The sequence below is a fragment of the Prionailurus viverrinus genome, chromosome B3, assembly GCF_022837055.1.
Source record: "Prionailurus viverrinus isolate Anna chromosome B3, UM_Priviv_1.0, whole genome shotgun sequence".
Taxonomy (NCBI): domain Eukaryota; kingdom Metazoa; phylum Chordata; class Mammalia; order Carnivora; family Felidae; genus Prionailurus; species Prionailurus viverrinus.
Genome location: NC_062566.1, coordinates 28,235,820 through 28,257,182, shown reverse-complemented (window position 1 = coordinate 28,257,182; position 21,363 = coordinate 28,235,820). Strand labels below are relative to the sequence as shown.

The 21,363-nt window shown below is 39.7% G+C and overlaps 1 protein-coding gene across 6 annotated transcripts in view; it reads left to right on the top strand.

Moving 5' to 3' along the window:
• The window catches only part of NEO1 (neogenin 1), a 241,941-nt gene that overhangs the window by 71,721 nt on the left and 148,857 nt on the right, over positions 1-21,363 (top strand). For 5 of the 6 annotated variants that reach the window (XM_047863477.1, XM_047863474.1, XM_047863473.1 and 2 more), the window contains exons 3-4: positions 3,907-4,182; positions 8,022-8,175. In XM_047863477.1, the coding sequence (XP_047719433.1) occupies positions 3,907-4,182; positions 8,022-8,175 (430 nt within the window). Of the gene's footprint in view, positions 1-3,906; positions 4,183-6,888; positions 7,016-8,021; positions 8,176-21,363 lie in introns of those variants that run through there. The other variant, XM_047863475.1, reaches the window with a different exon arrangement.

Here is a 21,363-nt window from a genome sequence, read left to right as displayed (position 1 = left end):
TACTCTGCTAGGTTTGTCCAGCCTTCTTTTTAGCTTTCAAAGCCTTCAGGAAATATTTTTGGCCTAATGTAATGTAAACAGCCAATTTTAATATAGTATAATCAGTCCTTTGGCTGCAGACAAGATTCTGTAGGAGAGTTATTTAACTCACTCATGGCCTTGAGTATCAGAAGGTAATAATATCTGAGCTAAGAGATGAATAGAAGCTCTTTTTAATAGTTGCATACTATCCATTGTATAGATATACTGTGATTATCTAAAGATTCCCTTTTTATGAACAGTTACATGGATAAAAATTGTTTGATATTATAGGCAGTACTGTAGTGAACACTCTTTTCTGTAAATCTTTTCTGTAGAATAGATTACTGGAATAAGTAATTCTACTAATTGCTGGATCATAGGCTATACTGTGTGTGTGTGTGTGTGTGTGTGTGTGTGTGTGTGTGTGTGTGTAGAATTTTAAAAAGAGCACTGAACTGTTTGGCTCTCCCTCAAAATTTTAACCATAAAGTTACCATATGACTGAGCCATTCTATTTCTAGGTGTCTACCCAAGAGAAATGAAAAGACAGTATGTACAACAATTGTACATGACTTGTTATAGCAGCATTACCTGTAACAGCCAAAAAGTGAAAACAACCTACATGTCTGTCAAGTGTTGAATGGATAACCAAAATGTGGTAAATACGTACATGGAATGTTATTCAGCAATAAAAAGGAATGAAATTGTGCTATATACTGCAACATGGATGAACCTGAAAAACATGATACTAAGTGAAAGAAGCCAATCACAGATCATGTGACTTCATTATATATATATAATGTACAGAATAGGCAAACACAGGGGGCCAAAAAGTAGATTGGTGGTTTTCTAGGGCTGAGGATGGGGGAAAGGAGACAAGGGCACAGGAGATTGGGTGAGTGAGTACAGGGAATGTGGAATGACTGCAAGTGAGTACAAAGTTTCTTTGGGGGATGATGAAAATGTTCTAAAATTAAATTATAGTGATGGTTGCACAACTTTGTGTGCATACTAGAAACTGTTGAATTGTGGACTTTAAATGGTAAACTTTATGGTATATAAATTGTATCTCAATAAAACTTTTTTTTTTTTTAAGAGACTACCAAATTGCCATTCTAAAAGAACATTGGTTAGTGTTCTTTGGTTACAAGCAATACAGACCAATTCTGGCTAAGTCATGTAAGAAGGGGAATTTTTGAAAGAACACTAGGTAGCTCATAAAATGAAATTTGAGAAGTCTTCTCTGCACTCATTTTTCCACAGTAGAAATTTTTGTTTTACTGCCTGGGCAGTAGCCTGGCTGTGAGTGTTTTGTGCCTAAAGGTGGAGGAATTGGGTGGTCTGAATACAGACACTGTCAATCTTTTCTTGTCAAGCCTGTGTCTCGCTCCCACTCCAGGTCTCTGGAAGTAGCAGGACAAACTGGCCCCCTGCTTGTGAGCACAGGAAGCCCCAGTGATTTCTGCCTCATATGTCTGTACTAGTTCCTCCATCTGCTTTCCCTATTCAGAAAAAAAAAATTGATTTGTGTCTGTGCCTGTTGGGGGATAATAAGGCAGACATGGTAAAGTGTTACCAGCTGAGTGATCTGAGCGAAGAGTAGATGTGTTCCTATTCAGAAGCTAGACAACCTGCAAATGTGCCATTTCCATGTGGATTAATTCTCCATCATGAAACTACAAAACCTAGAACTGTTACTCATAATTTACTATGGTCATTAGTCTTTAAAGAAACATTTTGTTGTGTTGTTAGCATCTCAGAATCTTTTCAGATGTTACTGTTAATAACAATAGCTAGTATTTGAGTATGTGCCAGGCAGTGTGCTTTATATGAAGTGTGTTAAGTATTAACCTTTTTAACATCCAATGAGGCCTCTTATTGTTCTCATTTTATTGAAGAAGAAACTGAGGCTTCCAGGTTAAGTAGCTTGCTAACGTCACACAGCCATCAAGTGGTGGAGTTGGGATTCAGATTCAGATTGCGTGACTCCAGAATTTAGGCTCTTAACTACTGCATTCCGTGTATCTACAGAGTATTTATGACTGCATTCTTGTTAATATTTTATTTTGAAATAATTTCAAGCTCATACAATTATTGCAAGAATGAAACCAAGAAATTACATCTGCTCGTCATTCAGATCACCCAGCTGTTAACACTTTACCATGTCTGCCTTCTTATCCCCCAATAGGCACAGACCCAAATCAGTTTTTTTTTTTCTGAACCATTAAGGGTAAGTTGCAGACACTGCCTCCACTGAAATACTTCCATTTATATTTCCTAAAAACAAAGATATTCTTCTAAACAACCATCCATCAATTTTAGGAAATTAACCTTAATACAGTACTACTGTAGGTACTGTTCATATTTCACTGGTTGCCTCAATAATGTTCTTAATAGCAAAAACCAAAAACAGTATCTTTGTCCCTCCCCCACTCCTTTCTGGTCCAGGATTACATGTTTTATTTGGTAGTTGTGTCTCTTTAGGCTCTTTTGGTCTCCAGTCATTCTTCAGTTTATCCTTATCTCATTTTGTGTTTTCTGGTTTTCCCCTATGAATAGATTCAGGTTTTGCATTTTGGGGAGGAATATCACAGAAGTAAGTGATGCTGTGTTTTTCTTAGTGTATCTTATCAGGAAGCATACGATATTTTGTTCCATTACTTGTAATGTTAACTTTCATCCCTTTGTTAACATGGACTGTATTAACAAATATATATAATATGGACTATATTAACAAAGTAATGAAAGTTAGTGCTCTATTTCTCCACTGTACAGTTAAATATTTTGTACTTTCATTAATTAGTAATATGTATTTTGGGAAGAGCTAATTTGATACTCTAATAATATCCTATTCATCATCCATCTTTCACCAACAAGTTTAGCATCCATTCATTATTCATTTCTGTGTTAATTATCATCATCCCAGATTTAGCTAGAGGAAACTCCCTTCAGTCTGACTTCTGTGTACTTTTTGATATGTTCATGTTGTTCTTTGAATGCTTCCTTACTTCTGTCACAGGATGTTCCAGGTTTATCTTGTACTTTCCTTATTCTAGTCCTAGAATGAACTTCTTCTCCAAGGAGCATTGGTTCCTTGTAGTGGAGAATGTATTTAGAAATCAAGATTGTGTCACCATATCTACTCATTGCTACTTAGGTGGCATTGATTTTGAGCTCTCTCTGGATAGAGCTAGGAAATGTGTGTGTGTGTGTGTATATATATATATATATATATGTATATGTATATATGTACATATATATGTACATATATGTATGTATATGTATATGTATATATGTGTATATATATACACACACATTTACATATATGTTTGTTTATATTTATACAGACACATACATACCTATGTGTATATCTCATATATATTTGTATACTCATGTACACACACACATACACACGTATGTGTATATCTCCTAGCTCTGTCCAGAATATATACATATACATATATATACACACACACATATACATATGTCTGTTTGTAATGACTATGAAATGTATATATATTATACATATATACATTTACATTTATATATACATTTAACTATATTTGTATAATCACATAAAACTGTAAGCTTAAACTGATACTTCAGTTCTACCAATACGAATATGGGATTTATTCTGCCCTCTGCTTTTCCATATTTATACCTTGCTTCTCCAACTGTGAGGAATCTGATTCCGTTTATCCCTAGTACATTTGCCTCTTTGACCTGTATCCGCATTGTAGCCAATTTCCTGACCCACAGACCTTCATCTGGACCCTGGTTCCACTCATGGCCACAGGGGCCGACTTGCTCCTGGTTCCCATGACTGCATTTTAAAGTCACATTTAACTACATTTTATTTCTTCTTTTCTTTTTTTTATTGTCCAGGTCTTCCAAGATTTGCTAGCCAACCAGAACCTTCTTCAGTTTATGCTGGGAACAGTGCAGTTCTGAATTGCGAAGTCAGTGTGGATCTGGTCCCATTTGTGAGGTGGGAACAGAACAGACAGCCTCTTCCTCTGGATGATAGAGTCATCAAACTTCCAAGTGGGACACTGGTTGTGAGCAACGCCACTGAAGGAGACGGAGGGCTCTACCGCTGCACAGTTGAGAGCGGCGGGCCGCCGAAGTATAGCGATGAAGTGGAATTAAAAGTTCTTCCAGGTATCCCCCTGTCATCAGGACCCATGGTTTTATGTTCGTTAATGGATAAAAATGGTTCTTTTAGAATTTTCTTTTTTCATCAAACACTGTCAGATGTGTGGTGGGACAAGTTAATGTCAGCATAGCAGTTTCAGTTTTTTACAGGGGGAGAAAAGAAAACGTGCCAGGAAGATCCTCTCTTTAGTGAATACATTAGTCAGTAAAAATGTATCAAGTGATAAAATGTGTTTCATATCTATGGCTTTCTTCTTGGCCAAACACTAGCTCTGTGTCTTTCGTCAAGCCTCCATCTGCTACTTCCCTGTAATACTTCATACACTTAGGTGTCTTTACCCGTCAGCATCAGAGACTCGCTCAGGCTAGTTCATAGAAGGGATGTGCAGAATGGTAACAAAAACAGCAGCTTTGGAGACGCTGGTAAGCAAGAGTCCTTGGATCTTTATAACACTCCCTTATTTTAATGCAAACCCAGCTCCTTCTTCCCTCTCTTGGTGGGTTCTCACTCTTCCTGCCCCTGCTGGCTCTCCTCATGATCTTGTTTTGTGTGTCTCTTCCTGGCTGTGTCTCTTCTGCTCATAACACCCTCTCACTTGTTGCTCACCACAGTCCTTCAGCCTCCTGATGTCTCACCTTTCGGCTTCCACTCCCACTGCTGGGTGCTTGATTCTCTGCATATTTCTCCCTTACACCTGAGCTTATGGATATCGTTGGGCCATCCTTACGTTGTTTTGGCAGGTTTGTCATATACAGCTACTTCATAGGCTAATTTTTGGTCTATGGATTGGCTTGCAAAGTGAGACCAGTGTTTGAACAGCGATGCTTGAGGGTGTTCCTGATGAGCTTTGAACTAATTTTTTTAAAAATTTTTTTTTTAATGTTTATTTATTTTTGAGACAGAGAGAGACAGAGCATGAACAGGGGAGGGGCAGAGAGAGAGGGAGACACAGAATCTGAAACAGGCTCCCGGCTCTGAGCTGTCAGCACAGAGCCTGACGCGGGGCTCGAACTCACGGACCGTGAGATCATGACCTGAGCCGAAGTTGGACGCTTAACCGACCAAGCCACCCAGGCGCCCCATGAACTAATTTTTTTTTTAATGCAGTTTCTTTCTTTGTTGTCATCATCCATGTCCTTGTCATTCCTGTCCTGTGTGTTTACACCTCAGGAACCACAGTTATTTTTTTTAATGTATGTTAGATCATGTCACATCTTTGCTCAAAACCTAATGGTTTCTCATCTCAGAGTAAAGGTTAAAGTCCTTGGCCTGTAAGGATTTATATAATCTTTTTTTTTTTTAATTTTTTTAACATGTATTTATTATTGAGAGAGACAGAGCATGAGCATGGGAGGGGCAGCGAGAGGGGGAGACACAGAATCTGAAGCAGGCTCCAGGCTCTGAGCTGTCAGGATAGAGCCTGATGTGGGGCTCGAACCCACAAACCACAAGATCATGACCTGAGCGGAAGTCGGATGCTTTACCGACTAAGCCACCCAGGTGCCCCAGGATTTATGTAATCTTAATGCCACCTCTCTTCCCATAACGCTCCTTCCATCTGGTACTCTTCTCTCCCTCACTTTGTGATTGTGGCCACCTTATGTGTCTAGAACATTCCAAACACTGTTTTGCTTTAGGTCTTGCTACTTGGCATTTGCTCTGCCTGGAGTCCTCTCTTCCCTCAGATGTCTGCCTGAATCAACTGTCTTATTTCTTTGCTCAAATGTCACTCTATCAGTTAAGCCTTCCTTGACCACTGTTTAAAATAAGTCTTCCATTTCCACCCCATAGTTTCCTCTTCTCCTTCGTTTTACTTCAGAACATATCACTACCTGACATATGCTGTCTTGTTTCTTGTCTCTCTCCTCAAATAGTAGGTTAGCTCAATAAGGGTAGGAAATTTTGCTGCCAAGAATGGTAACTGGCAGAACAGAAGACAATAGATATTTGTTCAAAGGTGTCTGTTTCTATCAAAATTTGATTAAATGTAGCTAAATCTGGGGGGGGTGGGGAAGAGAACTATTACCATATTGCTGTGTCTTCCAGCCTACTTCCTGACTTGCTTTTACATGGCAGAGGTCCTGTTTCTTCTTTATACCTGGGGTGCCATTCAAGCAAATCCTTAAAACCGGATCCAAGGAAACAAGATTTTTCAGTGTCAAAGGATGAGCCACCACTCAATATCTGAAACATAAACGAAGTACTGAATGTTTCTTTTTACTTAAGTAAGAGAAAACCATACTTTCAAGCACAGTCTTCTTGAATTAATGCAAACTGCTAATCTCGTATAGAATTTTGGGGAAGACGTTGTTTTTGGTATGTTGGTTAAGAGGCAAGGGTTGGTTGATGTCAGCCAAAGAAGCATGTTTAATGGTTGGTTACAGAGGCGAGAGCAGGTTAATGTCAGCTGTAGAAGCAAGTAATTCCACTGCTGAATGGCTGACTTCTAAAGCCTGAGGCTATCACTCACTGGCTGACTTTCCAAGGCATGTTCACTGAAGCGAGTTGTCACTGATCTGTTAGACCTTGTTTATTTGTTACCATGGCTACAGAACTGTCATCAATTAGTTACACAAGGTTAAAGCCAGCCCTGGTGGTGGTTACCGTGGCTGTAGAATATCTTTTCCTAAGAGTATGGAGACAAGAATCACATCTCTTTACCTGAGAATGGTCTGTCTTCTCAAAACTTAATACTGGAAATAGATGTTCTACCCATAAAAGTGTAGCCTTTTCAGATGTCCATAAGAGGGCAGCTATATAAAGTGGGCACATTCCGAGTAGTAGCCTCATAGCTGTACCATTGTAAAAATCAAAGGATTGACAGACTGCGTGAGTAAGGTAAAGAGACAAAACTCAGAAAGATTTTCATAAGTAACACAGATACAGGGATGTAAAGGAAACCTCTTATGATACCCCTGTGAATGGAGAGGATGCTGTTAAGGATCCTGAACTTGCTCAGTCTTTTCTCTTTGTACCACTCATGAAACATTTACTTATCCAGCCTTTTATTTTTTATTTTTAAAGTTTATTTATTTGAGAGAGATAGAGATAGCATGAGTGGGGGGAGGGGCAGAGAGAGAGAATCCCAAGCAGCAGAGCCCAACACAGGGCTCGAACTCACATACCGCAAGATCATGATCTGAGCCGAAACTAAGTGTTGGACGCTTAACCGACTGAGACACCCAGACACCCCCTTATCCAGTCTTTTAAGGTGAAGGGGATTCGTGTCAAATAATCTCTCAGTTAGTCAGTAAGCACCTTGTGTTAGGAGCTATAACTTGTACATCTTTAAGGCCCCCAGAGAGCGTAGCACGATGTTTTGCACATTGAAATGACTTAAGAAATGCTTGCTAATTTTTTTTTTTTAATTTTTTTTTTCAACGTTTATTTTATTTTTGGGACAGAGAGAGACAGAGCATGAATGGGGGAGGGGCAGAGAGAGAGAGGGAGACACAGAATCGGAAACAGGCTCCAGGCTCTGAGCCATCAGCCCAGAGTCTGACGCGGGGCTCGAACTCAAGGACCGTGAGATTGTGACCTGGCTGAAGTCGGACGCTTAACCGACTGCGCCACCCAGGCGCCCCTAGAAATGCTTGCTAATTTAATTGGAATTTTCTTGTGTCACTTTTTCTTAAAATATTTAGTTATATAAAGCCAAACAGGGTGCCTGACTGGCTCAGACAGTAAAGCATGCAGCTCTTGATCTCAGGGTCATGAGTTCAAGCCCCACATTGGGCATGGAGCCTACTTAAAAAATAAAACCACACAGACTGAACAGGAAATTGCAATTCCTCATCATGAAAGTGGTAAAGTGCTTTCTTAATTATTGTCTTCTATTTTTTAGATCCTGAGTTCACATCAAACTTGGTATTTCTGAAACAACCTTCTTCCTTAGTCAGAGTCCTTGGTCAGAATGCAGTGTTGCCGTGTGTCGCTTCAGGACTTCCTCCTCCAGCCATTAGATGGATGAAAAATGAGAAGGCACTTGACCCAGAAAGGTAACGTTGTCTGCCTAAAAGCCTTTTTCAGCCTTAGCTTCAGACTTGGTCTAATCTTGTTTGGGACTACTGATTAATAATGGAAAAAAATGGCCATCTACTTTATTTTTTGTTTAAACACATTATAATGCTCATTTGTCATTCTTGAAATAGTTTCTATACTGTATATGATAAGGATGTTTAAAGAAAAAACTGCTTTCAAAGTACTAAGCGTTTATTCCATTTGTTCCTTCTGAGCTACAGTATACTTAGCTTAAGGCCTCAAGACCTCCTTCCCTAAACTGTTGCAAGAGTTTCTGGTTCTGACTAGCCTGAGGCTTATCATTCATTTTCATGAGTGCAATTTGCATTTTGTTGGTAGTAGTTTTCTTTAACAATAAAAGAAAATGTGTTCCTCATCGTTTTGTTTTTGCCTTTTAAACTCCTGCCACCCTTCTTCTGTGATCAAAATTCTTCCTCTTCCACAAAAACCTTTCTATTAACATCAGCCGTCATGTCACCCCTCATTACTTCTTATGTAATGGGTACTTGACCTACGTAATGGGTGCTTTTCTCTGTTGTACTTTGATAAAAGAACTGAGGTAGTGGCAGTGGTGGTATTCAGGTATATTTTGTTTCCAAAACAAAGTTATCTTGTGCGTTGTAGAATGTTTAGTGTCACCCTTGGCCTCTGCCTGCTAGATGCCAATAGCACTCCCAAGTTGTGACAACCAAAAATGTTTCTAGAGCTTGCTAGATGTCCCCTGGGGGACAAAGTGGTCCCAGTTGAGAACCACTGTTGCAGAGTAGTGCTGTCCAATAGAGATATGATGCAAGCCACATATGTAATTTAAAAGTTTTGGTAGCTAAGTTAAAAAAAAACTAAGATGTACATGTGCACTACTAAATACAATAATAATAATTTATACAGTGCACCAGTTAAAGTGAAATGTAGCTCTACCAAACAATAAAGTCATGGTTAGTGTTACTTCAGCTTTTTAATTTTTTTATTTTTTAAAGTTTATGTATATATTTTGAGAGCGAGAGAGACAGAGTGCAAGTGGGGGAGGAGCAGAGAGAGAAAGAGAGAATATTCAGGCAGGCTCTGCACTGCCAGCATGGAGCCTGACACGGGGTTTGAACCCACAAACCATGAGATCATGACCTGAGCCGAAATCAAGAGTCAGATGCTCAACCATCTGAGTCATCCACGCACCCCTGTGTTGCTTCTGCTTTTATATTTAAATAAAAATTAAATAAAATTCAGCATTCAGTTCTTGAGTCATTCTAGCCACATTTAAAGTGTCAGAAGCCACGTCTGGCTAGTGGTTATTGATTTGGACCAAGCAGGTCTAAAGATTCCCAGCTGAGTAATCCAAAGTAAGCAGACAGTCTTAGTTTGTGCACTTGAGTTACCAAGACCTGGGAAGGGGTATCTGTCTAGTCAGCTTGGTGATTGACCTTCAGGTGGGGATGATAGACTGCAGTAAGGTGTTCCATTACCAGAACTAATGGTATCATCTCCAGTATCACCTCTTTCTTTCTCAGCACCCATCCAGTCACCAACTACTTCTGCCTCTATTTTACTCCTTTCTTGCCACTCCTTTCTCCAGCTGAATATTTTGCAAAGAATCTATAAGACCTCAAGGGAATATTTAAAATGTATGCCAACTGAAACATAGGGAACCTTTGAAAAGGGGATAAAAATTTGAAGCTCTTAGAGTAGCAATTTTAATTGGCTACATCTTAGAACATAATCTTTATCAGCAGTAGGAAAACTGAAATAGGTTATCTTAAAAGATTTTGTATTTTATCATCATAGAAGGACATTCGGAGGATAGATAGTGATAAAGGAGGTTGAGTTCTTATGTAAGAAATAAAAGTGAGGATTGCTGTGATTCTCATTTGCTTATTCGATAATTATCAACATATTGAACGCCAATTATGTTAAGCACTGTTCTAGGTACTGGGAACAGAGTAGTGAACCAAATAGACTTTTGCTGTTACGAATCTCATATTCTAGTGGGGAAGAGTCAGACAGTAATTACATAAGCATGTAAAATTTGAGTTTATGGTAAGTTCTATGAAGAACATTAAGACAGAGTATGCCAAGGATGCCAAGAGAGGTAGAGGTAGGATTGCTGTTTTATATATAATGTGTTGGGCAGTTGTTCTGTTAGTAAAGTGATTCTCAACTGGGCTCTAGATGTGGGTTGGGGTATACAAACCATGGTAGAAATGTTACATATCTTCCTTTTATGTTGCATAAAATTGTTATATTCAATTTTATTCAAAGATATTTCTCAGGGAAAATTTTTTTTAATTTTTAAAAAATATTTATTTTTGAAAGAGAGCACCAGAGAGAGAGTTGGGGAGGGGCAGAGAGAGAGGGAGACACAGAATCCAAAGCAGGCTCCAGGCTCTGAGCTGTCTGCACAGAGCCCAGCGTGGTGGGGCTTGAATCCATGAACCATGAGATCATGACTTGAGCCGAAGGTGGACGCTTAACCAACTGAGCCATCTAGGTGCCCCAAAAATGTTTTGTAATTAAACCAAATGTGAATATATCATGGCTAGTAGTATCCCTCTGAATTTTAAGGATAAGTCAGAAGACTTAAGACTAAGTAGACTGTTTTCTACCTTGAGTTCTCCAGGTTTCTGAATACTTGGGTTAGGTGGTAGAAAAGTCTGAGAAGCATTGCTTTTGTATAGCACTGTCTCAGGAAGTTCACAAGCATATAAAAGGGCAAATGTTGATGTTGTTCATGTCAGTGTTTCCAGACCCTCGCATAGTGTGTGGCACATAATGGGGGAAAGAAGTGGTGACTAATATTTTTTGGTCAGATGTCTGAATGTAGGGTAGGAAACTCAGAGTCCTTCAGGTTAGATATAGGTAATTACTCAAAATGTCTTTGTTTCTACCAGTGTATTATGAGATATGTAGGTGGGCCTTAGCTAATAAATTATTTAAACCTCAAATTAGAAAGAAATTTTGTCATTGGAAGAAACAAGTGGGTAGAAATCTAGATAGTTAGTACTAGGCTGGCTCTAGTAAAAATCTTTAACTGTTAGACATCTTCTCCATTGCTAATCTAAGACCTCTTTGAAAATGAATATTTTAAAACATTACTGGATAGGATTTAAGATGGTGGGGTAGTAGGAGCGCCCTAGGCTTGGCTTGTTCCTTGAACACAGCTAGATAAATATCAAATCATTCTGAATACCCAAGAAGTTGATCTAAAGACTGACAGAACAAACTGCACAACTAGAGGGAGAGAAGAGGCCACATCGTGGAAGGTAGGTGTGGAGATGTGATTTGGGGGAGAAGTAGATCATGGGTGCTGCAAAGATGAGAGAGAGAGAGAGAGAGAGAGAGAGAGATAGGGGATCACACAAGGAAAACACTTCTCCAAAACCATTGACTGGGAAAAGGAGAGGGGCTGATTTTTGTGTTTTTACAACCAACAAGGCTCAAAGACTTGAGTTTTGGAGGTCTGTGGCATGGGTGGTGTGGAGCCCAGAGGGCACTGTAGTGGTCCTGTAGAGAAGAAGGGCAGATAGCCCAGGGGCAGATGGTGTACTGGGAGAGGTGGTTCCCCCTTCTTAAAGAGCATCTGGGAAAGGTGGCATTGTCTCTCCAGAGACAAAAGGGCTGGTGGGCACCATTAACCCTCCCTTGCCCCTCAGCATAGGCACAGAGCCATCTGCTGAAGGCAGCTAATGTGGACAGTGGCTCTTTGCTGTGCTTTACTCCAGATTCCACACCCCTGCTCTTTGCTGCGACCGCCCTTCTGGGACAAACCTACATCAGTCCCAATGTGGCAAGACCCTCCCTTAGAGGACCAGTGTGAGTCCATACCACACTAGTTCCCTAAAGTTTGGAGTTTTAAAACTCAGCCAGCCTGCCTGGGATAGAACACAGACACATTGTGCTGTTGGATGGGCAGATGCCCCACACATAGGCAGAGTGAAGGCAGTGAGCTGAAGGACACCTGGGACATTGGGGGAGATTGTTTGCTCTTCTAGGAGGGCTCCTCGAACAGCAGTGGGCATGAACTCTCACTCTGGGCATGAGTGTGGGGGCTGGTGCCATTTCTGTCCCCATCCCTCAGGGTAAACTAACTTCAGTAAGCAGCACAGCACCAACAGTGGTGGCCTGAACCGCTTACATAAAAGCCCACCCCTCTGTACTTTGCACCCCTCTGCTTTTTGTAGGGAAGTGTGCGTGAGAACCAAAGCAGCAAGCCCCTCCCCCAGGAGACCAGCACAAACCCCCGACCATAGAGTTCTGCAAAGCTTCAACTCTGGGGGAAATAGCATCAGGTCTATTTTAACAAGCAGACAGACTAGAGCACACCTAATTAAAACCTGCCAGCCACACTCTGGCCACCGTCCAAACACTCCCCACTGCAGGCAAGGAGTAACTGCAGAGGACTGACCTGAGGGGAAGAGCAGCCAAAACACAGCAGTAGAGTGTACACAGAATACACCAGAGACACTTCCTGAAGCACCAGACCCTGGACAGTATATGGCCTCTTCTTCATAAAGCCGTTACTCTCAGGAGGCAGAAACTTAACAGGCTTTTCTAACACAGAGAAGACAGCAGAGACATAGACATAATGCCAAGATGGAGAAATTGATCCCAAAAGAAAGAACAAGAAAAGGTCATGGCCAGGGAACCTATTGAAACAGATATAAGTAATATGCCTGATCCAAAATCTGAAGCAGGAATCATAGAGATACTAGCTGAGCTTGAGAAAAGCATAGAAGACACCAGGGAGTCCCTTAGCACAGAGATAAAAGCCCTAAAAACTAGTCAGGCTGAAGTAAAAAATACTATAACCAAGATACAAAACTGAAAGCAGAGGAACTAAGTGATACAGAAGATAAAATTAGGGAAAATAATGAAGCTGAAAAGAAGAGGGAAAGAAAAACACTGGATCACAGATGTAGACTTAGAAACTCAGTGACTCCATAAAGCATAATAACATTCAGGAGTATAGATAACATTCTTCTAGAAATCCCAGAAGAAGAAGAAGGAGAAGAAGAGGGAAGAGGGGGAAGAGGGTTTATTTGAAGAAATTATAGCTGAAAACTTCCCTAGCCTGAGGAAGGAAAGAGACCTCTAAATCCAGGAGGCACAAAGAGCTCCCATCAAAATCAACAAAAGCAGGCCAATGCCAAGACATACCATAGTTGAATTTGCAAAATATAGAGATAAAAAAATCATAAGAGCAGCAAGACAAAAGAAGTCCCTAACCTACAAGGGAAGACAAATAAGGGTAGCATCAGATCTCTCGACAAAAACTTTGCAGGACAGAGGGAGTGGCATGATATATTCAGTGTGCTAAGTGGGAAAAATATGCAGCCCAAATTTTTCTTATCCAGCAAGGCTATCATTCAGAATAGAAAGAGAGATAGTTTCCCAGAAAAACAAAAACTAAAGGAGTTCATGACCATTAAACCAGCCTTGCAAGAAATATTAAAGGGGACTCTTTGGGAAAGAAAGACCAAAAGTGACATAGACTAGAGAAAGGAAATCTCTAGAAACAACAAAACAAGTAATAAGACGGCACTAAATTCATATCTGTCAATAATCACTGAATGTAAATGGACCATATACTCCAATCAAAAGACATAGGGTGTCAGAATGGATAAAAAAAAACAAGACCCATCTATATGCTGCCTATAAGGGGCTCATTTTATAGACCTAAAGACACCTGCAGATTGAAAGTGAGGGGATAGTGAGAACCATTTATCATGCTAATGGACGTCAAAAGAAAGCCAGAGTAGCAGTACTTAATATCAGACAAACAAGATTTTAAACTGAAGATTGTAACAAGAGATGAAGAAGGGTACTGTATCATAATAAAAGTGTGTGTCTCACAAGAAGACCTAACAATTGTAAATATTTATGCCCCCAACTTGAGAGAACCCAAATAGGTACAACAATTAAACATAAAGGAACTCGTTCATAATAATACAATAAAAGTAGGGGGCTTTAATATCTCACATCAATGGACAGATTAAGTAGAAAATCAACAAGGAAACAATGGCTTTGAATGACACATTGGTCTAGATGGACTTAACAGATATATTCAGAACATTTCATCCTAAAGCAGCAAAATATACATTCTTTTAAAGTGCACATGGGAAAATCTCCAGAATAGATCATATACTAGGTCTTAAATCAGGCCTCAACAAGTGCAAAAAGATTGAGATCATACTGTGCGTGTTTTCTGACCACAATAGTATGAAACTTGAAGTCAACCACAAGAAAAAATTTGAAAAGACCAAAAAAATACATGGAGATTAAAGCCATCCTACTAAAGAATGAATGGGTCAACCAGGAAATACAAGAAGAAATAAAAAGAAACATGGAAACAATTGATAATGAAAATGTGACAGTCATAAACCTTTGGGATGCAGCAACAGAGGTCATAAAAGGAAAGAATATAGCAATACAGGCCTACCTCAAGAAGCAAGAAAAATCTCAAATGTACAACCTAACCTTACACCTAAATGAGCTAGAAAACAAACAACAAATCAAGCTGAAAGCCAGCAGAAGAAGGGAAATAATAAAGATCAAACAGAAATAAATGAAACAAATAGAAACAAAACCCAGTGGAACAGATCAATGAAACCAGGAGCTGGTTCTTTGAAAGAAGTAAAATTGACAAACTCCTAGCCAGACTTATGAAAAGAAGAGAGGACCCAAATAAATAAAATCACAAATAGGAGAGATCACAACCAACACCACAGAAATGCAAATAATTATAAGAGAATTTTATGAAAAATTACATGCCAACAAATTGGGCAATCTTTAAGCAATGGATAAATTTCTAGAAACACATAAACTACCAAAATTGAAACAGGAAGAAATAGAAAACTTGAACAGATTGACAACCAGCAAAGAAATTGAAACAGTAATCCAAAATCTCTCAACAAACAAAAGTCTAGGGCCTGATCGCTTCCCAGGGGAGTTCTACCAAATGTTAAAAATGTTGTGTTTTTTTTTTTTTTAACATTTATTCATTTTTAGAGACACAGCGCATGAGTTGGGCGGGGGGGGGGGGAGGAGCAGGAGAGAGAGAGAGAGAGAGAGAGAGAGAGAGAGAGAGAATCCAAAGCAGGCTCCAGGCTCTGAGCTGTCATCACAGAGCCTGATGTGTGGCTCAAACTCACGAAGCATGAGATCATGACCTGAACCGAAGTTGGATGCTTAACCTACTGAGCCACCCAGGCGCCCCTCTACCAAACATTTAAAGAAGAGTTAATACCTGTTCTTCTCAAACTGTTTTCAAAAAATAGAAATGGAAGAAAACTTTCAAACTCATTCTATGAGGCCAGAATTACATTGATCCCCAAACCAGACAAAGACCCTACTAAAAAAGAATTCTAGGGGCGCCTGGGTGGCGCAGTCGGTTAAGCGTCCGACTTCAGCCAGGTCACGATCTCGCGGTCCGTGAGTTCGAGCCCCGCGTCAGGCTCTGGGCTGATGGCTCAGAGCCTGGAGCCTGTTTCCGATTCTGTGTCTCCCTCTCTCTCTGCCCCTTCCCCGTTCATGCTCTGTCTCTCTCTGTCCCAAAAATAAATAAACGTTGAAAAAAAAAAATTAAAAAAAAAAAAGAATTCTAGGCCAATATCCTTGATGAACATGCATGCAAAAATTCTCAACAAAATGCTAACAAATCAAATCCAACAGTATATTAAAAGAATCATTCACCATGATCAAATGGGATTCATTCCTGGGTTGCAAGGGTCATTTATTATTGGCAAATCAATCAACATGATACACCACATCAATGAAAGCAAAGGATAAGAACCATATGATCCTCTCATTAGATGCACAAAAAGCATTTGACAAAGTACAGCATTCATTCCTGATTAAAAAAAAAAAAACAAAAAACCTACCTCCACATCATAAAGGCCATATATGAAAGATCCACAGCTAATGTTCATTCTCAGTGGGGAAAAACTGAGAGCTTTTCCTCTCAGGTCAGTAACAAGATAGCATTGTCCACCCTCACCATTACTATTTAACATAGTCCTAGCGTCAGCAGTTCAGACAACAAAAAGAAATGAAAGGCATCCAAGATGGCAAGGAAGAAATCAAATTTTCACTATTCGCGGATGACATGATACTGTATGTAGAAAATCCAAAAGTGTCCACCAAAAAAGCTGTTAGAGCTGATCCATAAATTCAGTAAAGTCACAGAATATAAAAGTCAACATACAGAAATCTGTTGGATTTCTATACACAAATGATGAAGCAGCAGAAAGAGAAATTAAGGAATAGATCCAATTTACAATTGCACCAAAAACCTAAGATATGTAGGAATAAACCTAACCAAAGAGGTAAAAGATTTGTATGCTGAAAACTATGGAACACTTCTGAAAGAAGTTGAAGATGACACAGTGGAAAAACATCCCATGCTCATGGACTGGAAAAACAATTATTGTTAAAATGTCTAAACTACCCAAAGCAATCTACACATTTAATGCAATCCCTATCAAAATACCATCAGCATTTTTCACAGCTAGAACATACAGTCCTCAAGTTTGTATGGACTCACACAGGACCCCAAATAGCCACAGCAATCCTGAAAAAGATAAGCAAAGTTGGAGGCATCATAATTCCGGATTTCAAGCTATATTACAAAACTGTAGTCAAGACAGTATGGTACTGGCACAAAAACAAACACATAGACCAATGGAACAGAATAGAAAACCCAGAAATGGTCAACTATATGGTCAGCTCTCTTCAACAAAGCAGGAAAGAATGTCCAATGGAAGAAGGTCTGTCAACAAATGGTCTTTGGAAAACTGAATAGCAGCTTGCAGAAGAATGAAACTGGATCACTTTCTTACACCATACACAACAGTACATTCAAAATGAATGAAAGACCTCAATGTAAAATAGGAAACCATTAAAATCCTATAAGAGAACACAGGCAGCAACTTCTTGACTTCAGCTATAGCAACTTCTTACTAGACACATCTCCAGAGGCAAGAGAAATGAAAGCAAACATGAACTATTGGGACTTTATCAAGATAAAAGTCTCCTGCATTGGGAAGGAAACAATCAATAAGACTAAAAGGCAACTGATGGAATGGGAGAAGATATTTGCAAATAATCTATCTGATAAAGGGTTAGTATCCAAAATCTATAAAGAACTTATCAAACTCAACACCCAAAAACCGAATGATCCAGTGAAGAAATGGGCAAAAGACATGAATAGACATTTTTCCAGAGAAAACATACAGATGGCTAATAGGCACATGAAAAAATGCTCAATATCACCTATCATCAGGGAAATACAAATCCAGACCACGTTGAGATACTACCTCACACCTGTCAAAATGGCTAAAATTAACATAAGACAACAGATTTTGGCAAGGATGTGGAGAAGGGGGAACCCTCTTACGCTGTTGGTAGGAATGCAAACTGGTGCAGCCATTCTGGAAAACAGTATGGAGCTTCCCTCAAAAAATTGAAAATAGAACTGCCCTGTGATCTATCTACTACGCACTAAATGCACTACTAGGCATTTACCCAAATGATACAAAAATACTGATTCAGAGGGGCACATGTACCCTGATGTTTATTTATAGCAGCATTATCAACAATAGCCAAATTATGGAAAGAGCCCAAATGTCCATTGATTGATGAATAAAGAAGATGTGGTATACATGCAGTGGAATATTACTCAGCCATCAAAAACAATGAAATCTTGACATTTGCAGTGATCTGGATGGAGCTCGAGAGTTTATGCTAAGTAAAATCAGTCAGAGAAAAGACATATACCATATGATTTCACTCACATATGAAACAGATGATCGCGGTATGGGGAGAGAGGGAGGCAAACCATAAAACAGATTCTTTTTTTGTTTGTAATTTTTTTTAATGTTTATTTATTTTTGAGAGAGAGCTGGGAAGGGGCAGAGAGAGAGGGAGACACAGAATCCGAAGCAGGCTCCAGGCTCTGAGCTGTCAGCACAGGGCCTGGCATGGGGCTTAAACTCACGAACTGTGAGATCATGTTCATGTGAGACTGGAGCCAAAGTCAAACACTTAACTGACTGAGCCACCCAGGAGCCCCCAAACAGAGTCTTCACTATAGAGAACAAACTGAAGGTTGCTGGAGGAAAGGTGGGTAAGAGATGGGTTAAATGGGTGATGGGTATTAGGAATGCACTTGTTGTGATGAGCAGTGGGTGTTATATGTAAGTGATGAATCACTAAATTCTACTGAAACTAATGTTATGCCATATGTTAACTAAATGGAATTTAAATAAAAACTTGAAACTAACTACATATTTTTGACCATTAAATTAAACAGAGGCGCCTGGGTGGCTCAGTCGGTTGAGCGTCCAACTTCAGCTCAAGTCATGATCTCACAGTCCGTGGGTTCAAGCCCCACGTTGGGCTCTGTGCTGGCAGCTCAGAGCTTGGAGCCTACTTTGGGTTCTGTGTCTCCCTCTCTCTCTGCCCCTCCCCTGCTCATGCTGTGTCTCTCTCTGTCTAAAAAATAAATAAAAACATTTAAAAAATTTTTAAAAATTAAATAAATGAAACATTACCATGGTGTTTGTAACTAAGAATTAATGTATTTACTTAATCTTTTGATCGCATTTGTTTAGATCTAAACCAAACGTAGTATTGAAGGAAGGGTGGTAGAAATGTATCCCATTCATTGAGTTGTTTTATTTTAAAGGGAGAGAATTGAGAAAATATAAATGATAAAGTGTAGAGGAACTGACAGCACAAAGTAATTTAGTAACCATTTAATTTCTGTTTCTGTGCAATGATCAGAACTCAGCTGCAAATGAACAAGTTACAGTTATAAAAATGCTTAATGTTATTATAATTGACAATAGTAGAAAAATTGGATTACTTAAAAAAACAAATGGAGGACTTCCATTTCTGGGAAGATGGAATAGATATGTTTTTTCCTGTTCTTCCTACTCTAAAAACCCCAGACATTATATATGAAACAAACATAAGACTCTAAAAGGTGGAGAGAGGAGGACTGACTGCTTAGAGACCTTGGGACCCAAGTAACACCATGATGGTGACTTCCTTGGGTTTTGTTTTTGTTTTGCGTATGTCAACTTGAGCTGAAGAAGCTTCCAACCTGGAAGTGCCAAGAGGCACATTCAGAATTGCTCTGAACAAAAGTGTACTCTCTCTAGGCAGAGGACCGGGGAAGGTGATGTCAGTGGACACCATGTGGGAATGCTAATGAGACATTCCTTCTGCCCCCAGCCAGAAGGTAGTACCAGTGAAGGCCTAATGGGGAGCTCTGACTGTTAAGGAATAATGAGGAATCCCTTTCTCCCCTTGGGTATTAAAATGGAGACTGAGGAACCTGAACTTTTGCCTCCCATCTGACAGTAATGAGGTGGTGCCTCCCCCTTCCTCTGCTAGAGCAGTGTCAGAAGAAGCCAGCTAAAGCAAAAGGTTTAGTGACATCCAGAGTCTCACAACAATACCCCAAATATCCAGATTTCAATTTAAAATCACTCATCAGGGGCGCCTGGGTGGCTCAGTCAATTGGATGTCTGATTTCAGCTTGGGTCATGATCTTGTGGCTCGTGGGTTCGAGCCCTGCGTTGGGCTCTGTGCTGACAGCTTGGAGCCTGGGCCTGCTTTGGATTCTGTGTCCTCCTGTCTCTCCGCCCCTCCCCAGCTTGCACTCTGTCTCTCCTTCAAAAGTAGATAAGGATTAAAAACAATTTAAAAAAAAAAATCACTCATCATACCAAGAACCAGAAAAATCTCAAACGAGAAGAGACAACAGATGCTAACACTGAGATGGCAGGTTTTAGAATTATCTGTTGGATTTTAAACCAGTCACCATAAAAATGCTCCAATAAGCAATTATGAATACATTTGAAACAAGTGCAAAAATAGAGGATCTCCAGAAAGGCACACCTGGGTGGCTCAGCTGGTGAAGTGTCTGACTATTGATACCAGTTCAGGTCGTGATCTTGTGGTGGTGGGATCGAGCCCTGAGTTGGGCTCTGTGCTGAGCGTGGAGCCTGCTTGTGATTCTCTCTGCCCCTCCCCCACTCGATGGCACAGGCATGCATGCCCTCTCTTTCTCTCCAAATAAACTTAAAAAAAAGAGTATCTTAGCAAATACATAGAAAAGTCTCCTCAAATAAATAGTTTTAAGGAACCTAGTGGAAATTTCTGACCCGAGACATTAAAAAAAAAAAAAAAAAAATTAAAAACTCAGTGGATGACCTCAGCAGCAGACTGGATGGGACAGAGGAAAGAATCCTTGAACTACAAAAAAAGAAGATGCAATGATTAGCATTAGGGCTGAAACAGGGGATGCTACTACAGATCCTGCAGGCATCAAAGTGATAATAAGGGAACGCTATGAGCAACTATACACAAGTAAATTTGACAGCTTATGCAAAATAAACTGTTTGCTCAAAAACACAACCTACCACATCTAGCCCAATATGAAACAGATAATTTGAATAGGTCTCTGTTAAGGAGGTTGACTTTGTAATTTTAAAACTCCCAAAAAAGAGGGGCACCTGGGTGGCTCAGCCGATTAAATGTCTGACTCATGATTTTGGCTCAGGTCACAATCTCACAGTTCATGAGTTCAAGCCCCATGGTCAGGCTTTGTGCTTTATCGGCATGGAGCCTGATTGGAATTGTGTCTCCCTCTGTCTCTGCCCCTTCGCCACCCATGGTCTCTCTCTTTTTCTCTCTCTCAAAATAAACAAGTTAGAAAAAACGGCTCTCCAAAAAGAAGTCTCCAGGCCCACGTAGTTTCACTGGAGAATTCTAATGTTTAAAGAAGAATTAACACCAGTTTTACACAATATCTCCAGAAACTAGAAGAGAAGGAATTGGGGGTGTCTAGGTGGCTTAATTGGTTAAGCGTCTGACTCTTGGTTTCAGCTTAGGTCATGATCTCATGGTTGGGATTGAGCCCTGCATCATGCAATGTGCTGACAGCATGAAGCGTACTTGGGATTCTCTCTCCCTGCTTATCCATGCTCTCTCTCTCTCTCTCAAAAAAAAAAAAACACTTTAAAAAAGAAGGAATTGAAGCTAGTATCACTCTGATACCAAAACCAGACAAAGATAATACCAAAAAGAAAACTGCAGGCCAATATACCCCATGAATATAAACATAAAAATTCTTATTTTATCCTTTCTTTTTCTTCCAAATTTTTATT